Source organism: Corylus avellana, chromosome 5, assembly GCF_965113065.1.
Source record: "Corylus avellana chromosome 5, dhCorAvel1.hap1.2, whole genome shotgun sequence".
NCBI classification, from domain to species: Eukaryota; Viridiplantae; Streptophyta; class Magnoliopsida; order Fagales; family Betulaceae; genus Corylus; species Corylus avellana.
In genome coordinates this window covers 12,715,159-12,722,544 of record NC_142494.1, presented here as the reverse complement: position 1 = coordinate 12,722,544, position 7,386 = coordinate 12,715,159, and the positions used below count along the sequence as shown (strand labels likewise).

The following is a 7,386-nucleotide window of genomic DNA, read 5'->3' as shown; positions in this document are numbered from 1 at the left end:
AATATTTTTTTCTGCGGATAGGGTTGACTAATGAAAGAGGAAACAGAGGAATAAAGGAAAGAGGACATAGCATTTTCAGAAAGTGCTTCAAAGATTTCAAAAGTAGGGTGTCACCATATTTCCTGAATCACTGAAAACATTGATATGTGTGACATGTATAGGAAGTGCACATAAATTTCTGATCTTCAACATCAGGGCCAGACCAAACCGATCCGCTCATAGATTTGACTCTGACAAGTCAAGTTAGTACTCAGCATATGGTTTCTGCAGGTTTACTAGTTACGACCAATATAAGAATTTAGAGGTGCTAGGTAGATGAACAACTACTCCGTTAAGAGCTGCAGCGTATATGTACTACGTCCATAGTGCTGCAGTAAGGCTGATATATTGAACTATTCTTTCACTTTTACTGAAGATTACAGATATAATACATTTAACCAATCCAATACGTGTGTGATCAAGAATCAATGACAGTTACAAGTCTAATTTTTGCTATTCAAACAGTGACCGGTGAGGGCAATGAAGTAGGGACCCGATTTTCAACTGGGATTTCAACAAATTCTGAGAGAAGTGCCCGGAATTCATCCCCAGACATCGTTTCCTTCTCAAGGAGGACTTCCACGATCTTGTCAATGGCCTCACGGTTGTTCCTTATGTGGGTCAATGCAATTTCATATGCTTTGTCTGATATCCTCTTGATGGCATCGTCAATGTCTTCAGCAAGCTTTTCTGACATTGAGTTCCTCGCCATCATTCTCATGATGACATCCCCACTCTGGGCTGAGTCCATAAGTGACCATGGGCCAATTTCAGACATTCCAAATGTTGTTACCATCTGCAAACAGATAATCAAATCCCTCCATTAACTTTTTATGGTTAGAACAAAGGAAATGTTCATTTGATGAGTTATTGGCTACAAAATTAAAGTAGGAACCCCCTAGATAAATGCCTAGATAGAAGCGGAAAACCACACTTAAACTGAGAACCAAGCAAAATTGTGTAACCTGTTTTGCCAAACCAGTAATCTGCTGCAAATCACCAGCTGCACCTGTTGTCACCTCTGGCTCACCAAAGATCACTTCCTCTGCAGCTCTGCCTCCTAGTCCACCAACAATTCGAGCAAAGAGCTGCTGCTTGGAGATCAGGGTAGGATCATCAGCAGGAATAAACCAGGTAAGACCCCGTGCCTGACCACGTGGAACTAGGGTCACTTTCTGAACAGCATCATGCCCTGGAGTCAAAGTCCTGCACGGAACAAAAGGATAAAAACATATCATAAATTATTTGAACTCTATCAGAGAACATGTGAAGAAAGGTCACTTAAATTATGCTGGGGAAGACTATGGGCAGAACAGACAGAGAAGAGAAGAGACAAGTGATAGCATACAATACTATGCGAAAATTATGGTGAGCTTTAGAAACTATGGAGGGTTATCAGTGGCACAAAGGTCAGAGAAGACACAAGTAGTTATCAGTGACTATGAAACCCACTCAGGCATTATAGTACCAAATAATGCCACTTCTATGCAAAATTGTAAATAACTTGGATCCTGTTCCAAGCTTGACTTGGATTACACTTAATAAGATTCAATAGTCATGCCATATCATATCTAAATTGTTCAACTTCAAATCCAATTCTTAGGATTCAATTTCAAATCTATTTAATTTAGGCTTCAGAAAGTTTGATCATACTAGCATTAAAAAGAAAAAGAATTAAATGTAAAAATTTAGAAGTTATTATCAATTTTATATAAATAATATAGCCTTTTAACAACAAATAAAGATAAGGTATCACTACATACAAAATATAAATAAGCATGTGTACCCACCCCTATGGGATCGAGCCCATATCCACCTTTTCTTTTCTACCTTCCAGCCCTTGATTTAGGGGAGAGGAGATGCCATTTGGTCTATGGACCATTGGCTATATTTTAAATATTCAATAGTAATATGGTTTTTAACATTTGACACATTTCTTAAACCCCTTTGATTTAAATCCACGCAGATTCTGGTATGTGTGATGAATCCTGCAAAACTTGCACCAGATTGAAAATTTGTACATTCAACTCCTATGGTCACAAGTGCTGCAACTCCTATCACGTATGCCATGTATGGCTGTGTGTATGTGCAAGCAGGTGTCAACGCATGTGGAGAGAGAGGGGAAAACGTCCAGATAGTATATAGCTATGATATATATGACGGCAATATTGTGCAAAAAAAGCGGATTTCTTTTGGGTGGGGTTGGAGGAATTCAGCATGTATTTGCTGCAATAAGCAAGGTGGCCGGAGCCTAAAATAATATTTTGGATAGGCAAGCTAGTAGTTGTCTTGGTGGATTCAGAGTACACAACTACAACCCCAAAATTCACTGATTCTCCACTTGAAAGGGATGTAATCAAATGTACTTCCATGTCCCTCGAATGCTAAAAACTGCTTTACTTATTGGCAATTAATGCTGTTTATCTGCCCTAGTGGCATGATTACATTTTTTTTTCGTAAGCAGTTGCATGATCAATGCTACCAATGCATATTTCACAGAAGTAAGAGTAACTACATTCAGTGAAAGCCAAAGTGTGGGGATTTGGCATGATCTCTGGTGGGGATTTGGTCCTTAAGAAAGCCTTTTCGGATTTATTTGGTATTGTGTGCACAAAGGTGCTTTTGTTGCGAATCACTTGGAAAATCCTAGAGGTTCCCTTCAGTGGAACGTGAACTTTACTAGAATGACTCATGATTGGGGGAGGTGGATGTCTTTGCCTAGTTTTTTCGGGTGTTGTATTTAGGGAAAGTGAGATGAAAAAGCAGCGCGTCATTGTGGTATATTAGTGTTGTATGGAGAGTTTGTGATCTTCTTTTTCATTGTAGGGTTGCTTGTGCTATGTGGAATGTTTTCTTTAGTTGATTTGCACTGTCTTGGGTTATGCCTAGACAAGTCGTCTACTTGTATGCTTGTTGGTCAACTACTGGCAACACTCAAGTGCTGTTGTATGAAAGATGATACCTTCGTGTCTTTTGTGGTTCTTTGGAGGAAAAGGAATGACAAAAGTTGAGTACCGTGAGAGGACTTTGGAGGAGATTTAAGTTTTTATTTTTCAACACCCGATATCTTTGGACAATTGCTTTTGTTTTTCTTTTGGTGATTAGTTTTCATGAACTTCTAGTTCTTTTTGCTTCTACTAATTAGGTGGCTTCTTTTGTATACTCTCAATGTACCTACAGCCACCTTATGTTTTTAATGATATCTTGATTACTTTAAAAAAAAAAAAAAAAAAAAAAAAAAAAAAAAAAAAAAACAGTAATTGTAACTACGTTGTCAACTGCACTATACATTTGCTTTTAAATGGGAATTTGACCATAGCTGCTATTATTTTTACATTTGCAAGGCTTATGAGGAATAACAGAGTCCTTTGTGTAACAAAAGCAAACACTGGTACGGTAACAGTCATTGCAGGAACTGTTGTACAAAAGGATGTATGGATGCACTTAAAGGAGACTGCCAGAACACCTTACAAAAAAACATGCTTGTGTTCTTATCAAAAAAATGTTGGGGGAAAGATCATATACAAGTGTAGTGTGCAAACTTTCAAAGTTGAACATGGCCTTGTAAAAATATTATATGGAGGATTCTAAAATAAACAAAACCACAAGACATTTGTTAAGGGTACCCCTTAGAGGTAACCTCGGGAGGTAAAAGGTAGAAGGGAGCTTCTGAACTTAGAATGCTCCGTCAACTATGATGCTAAGGGAGCATCCTCTAGGCGGGGGAAAGGCAAGACTCACACTTTCTAGTATTGAGTGCCTCACGGGGTTTTGGGCTTTGTTGTTTTGTGGGTTTTGGTTTGAGGGCTTGTCGGGTATGAGGATTTGTGGGTGCTCTTGCTGTATCATTTGGGTTTCTTTTGCTCGTTTCGAGCCTCTTGTGTATACTATATGTGTACTTAGGAGCACCTTACTTTTTTAATTAAAAATACATTACTTATCAAAAACAACAAGACACTTACCCACAAATGGCATGCCCAACTTCATGATATGCCACAAGACTTTTGCTTTTCCCATCTGTCATTACTGTACCTTCCATTCCAGCCACAATCCTATCAATTGAATCATCAATCTCTTTAGATGAAATTCCCGTCTTCCCACGCCTACCAGCGAGTATAGCTGCCTCATTTAAGAGATTTGCAAGATCTGCTCCGCTAAAACCAGGTGTTCTCATGGCTACAACATCAAGAGAAACATCTGAATCAAACTTTTTGTTGCTACCATGAACCTTTAAGATCTCCGTTCTTCCCCGTATATCTGGAACATCAACAGTTACCTGCAATAGAGTACAAACTTCAGTACTTTCCCTATTAATAGGAGCAATAAGCATTGATGACATATCCTCACCTGTCTATCGAACCGTCCAGGCCTCAGTAAGGCAGAGTCGAGAATGTCCGCCCTGTTAGTTGCTGCAACAACGATGATACCAGTATTACCTTCGAAACCATCCATTTCTGTCAAAAGTTGGTTAAGAGTCTGTTCTCTTTCATCATTCCCTCCACCAATTCCAGTTCCTCTTTGCCGTCCAACAGCATCAATTTCATCAACAAAAACAATGCAAGGAGCATTTTCCTTTGCCTTTTTGAAAAGATCACGGACTCGAGAGGCACCAACACCAACAAACATTTCTACAAACTCTGAACCTGAGATGGAGAAAAATGGAACACCAGCTTCACCAGCAATCGCCTTGGCTAGCAGAGTCTTTCCAGTACCAGGAGGACCGATAAGAAGAACCCCTTTTGGAATACGAGCCCCAACTGCTGTGAACCTTTCAGGCTTCTTCAGAAACTCCACCACCTCCATGAAATCCTGCTTAGCTTCATCTACTCCGGCAACATCATCAAATGTCACTCCAGTGTTTGGTTCCATTTGGAACTTGGCTTTAGATTGGCCAAAGGAAAGGGGGAATCCAGGTCCACCTGGACCACCCATGCCTCCAGATGAGCGCCTTGAGAGTAAGAATAGTCCCCCAATTAAGATTAAAGGGAAAGCGAGATTCCCAATCAAATTGAATAGCAGAGATCCAGAGTCTTCTTGGGCATTATGTGCCGCAAAGTCAATGTTCTTTTCCCTGAACTTCTGAAGGAGTTCCTGGCTGAGCCCTGGAAGCTGCACGCGAACTCGCTGAACCCGGTTACCCAGTTCAGGAGAAACAGCCTCAACAATAGCTATGGTTCCATTCTCAAACAAATCAACCTTTTTCACTCTGTCCTTGTCCAAATACTCCAAAAACCTAGAATAAGACATCCTGGAGGAAGAAACCCCTTGGTCATCAGCCTTCGCATTCCCACTTCCCAGTAAAGCAGGCACACCAACTCCAACATTTCCAAGCAACAACTTTAGAAAGTCTCTTCTTCGTTCATGGTGCATCTGGTCCAAAGATGCCTTTGCAAAAACTACTTTCGAGGCCTTACGAAATGATGGAAGGCGTGGAAAAGGAAAGACCAACTTCCCATAGATATCTTTGCTCAAACTTGTTTTTGCACTCTGGGTAGAGAAACTATTCCCCACAAGGCACGCGGATGATGCTGCCATCCCTGAAACCAGAAAAAGGAATTAAAATCTAAGAGAAAATAACACTGGTATTAGTGCTATATATAAACATGAATTTTATAAACGATAACATATAGAATAAGATTAAGCAGTCTAGTCAATGTGCATGAGAACAAACATTGACTTTGAGAAAACCATGCAAGGAAGAGGGAGCTTAGGTTAGAAGCAACATGGACAGCTAATGGAAGCTATCCGACAGGTGCTTAATACTTTCAAGAAAGGAGACATATCTTTTACTTAAAGAACAAAATTCATTATAGATTACCATGACAAGAGTGAAATTAAAAACAGTTCAAGATTTTTTTTTGATAAGTAAGAATTACTTGATTTATACCGTCTGAACAGTTCAAGATTTTATGACAAGAAAATCAAGGGACAGGAAGTCTTTCATCTACAATTTAGTATTTCCAATAAACAAAAAGAGAAATAAACAACCACAACAAAAAGATGCCTTACACAGACAAGTTTCTATACAAGGCAAACCGAAGAGTATATCAACACAACCTCAAAACTTATGATACCTGGAACCTATCCATTAATGTGTATTTTCAACAACATAGAACTTTATTTTTCTTGTTCTTAATACTATCAGTTTATATTGATACCACCATTTCTTTTTCATCTTCCTTTATCCTAAAAGTGCTCATTCATTTTTTTTTTTTTTTTTTCCTGAAAAAAAAAAAAAAAAAAAAAACTTGAAATTAAATGCTAGAAAACTCAAATCAATTCAGCACCAACATATAGCACAAAAGGAAAACAAAACTTGGAACCTCATAACAAACAGGTTGGGGTTAAGGTCCTGAGTGGAAGATTCCAAGTGTTCTTTCCTTTTCCTCTCCTACAGTAGTATCTCAGATACCATACATAGGAATTAAAAATCAACTTCTGCAAATCATTCAATTTATACTTTTTATATACTTACGATTTTCTTGCGTAGATTTCTTATACACTATGTAATGATATGTATTTTGAAATTTCATTTCATTCTCTAAACCACTAATATACACATATCTATACAAGCAATTCTGCCACCACAAAAAGCTTGAAATTTGAAATATGGAGAGCTGGGAGAAATCATACACTGATACACACCACCAAACACAAACCGAACTGAAACAACAAAAAAGAAAAAAAAAAACATGATCTTTTGCTCCTGATTGTAGCTCTCCATTACCCACAAATAATTTGACCACAAAAATGAGATTTAACGACAATTCGAGTAAACTGAAGCCATAAATAGCATGAAGAAAATATTTTTTCTCTTGTCAAAAATGAAAAAGAAAGATGAAACAATCTGATTATAAACCCATTTAAGATAAGAATAGAAATTGAGAGAAAAGAGAAGCAGAAGGGTGTACCTTGAAGCAGAGGGATTGGGAGTGGAGCAAGTATGCGTGTATCTGCGTTAGATAACAAGCTCTGGCCTTTTGGAAGCAGAGAGGACCTTTGGGGCGTAGAGGGAGAGTTGAGTGTAATTTAGAGGGACTGGATGTGGTTTGCGGATGGTATACGTGGCGCTTTTTGCAAAGGGCTACCTCGCCCGTTTTACTTGGTGAGATTTTTTTCTTATTTCCTCCCACTCTGCTTTGTAAAGTCGGCAACAACAAACCTTTTTTTTTTTGTTTTGTTTTGTGGTGGGGTTGGAAATTTGTAATGGCCAAGGATTTTGAAGAAAATACACCCACACGTGTTGCATTTGTGACTAAAGATTACTAGCTAGTCTCTTTTTTTTTTTTTTTTTTTTTTTTTCAAGCTTTACATATTACATTTTTAAAGAAATAGACGCAGAGAGAT

General features: G+C 38.4%; 1 protein-coding gene across 1 annotated transcript; it reads right to left on the bottom strand.

Moving 5' to 3' along the window:
- Positions 1 to 312: 312 nt before the first annotated feature.
- FTSH8 (FTSH protease 8) lies at positions 313 to 7,090 on the bottom strand. The gene is made up of 5 exons (XM_059593726.2): positions 6,951 to 7,090; positions 4,387 to 5,576; positions 4,002 to 4,315; positions 1,005 to 1,245; positions 313 to 835 (listed from the first exon to the last, which is right to left on the bottom strand). Exons 2-5 carry the CDS (start codon positions 5,572 to 5,574, stop codon positions 497 to 499), a joined length of 2,082 nt encoding a protein of 693 aa, XP_059449709.1. The 5' UTR covers positions 5,575 to 5,576; positions 6,951 to 7,090; the 3' UTR covers positions 313 to 496.
- Between the last annotated feature and the right edge of the window lie 296 nt (positions 7,091 to 7,386).

Coding starts and splice junctions, on each gene's coding strand:
- FTSH8 (XM_059593726.2), bottom strand. CDS start 5,574: ATGGCAGCATCATCCGCGTGCCTTGTGGGGAATAGTTTCTCTACCCAG. Junction 4,316..4,386: donor CTGGACGGTTCGATAGACAG/GTGAGGATATGT, acceptor ACTCTATTGCAG/GTAACTGTTGATGTTCCAGA. Junction 836..1,004: donor TTACTGGTTTGGCAAAACAG/GTTACACAATTT, acceptor ATCTGTTTGCAG/ATGGTAACAACATTTGGAAT.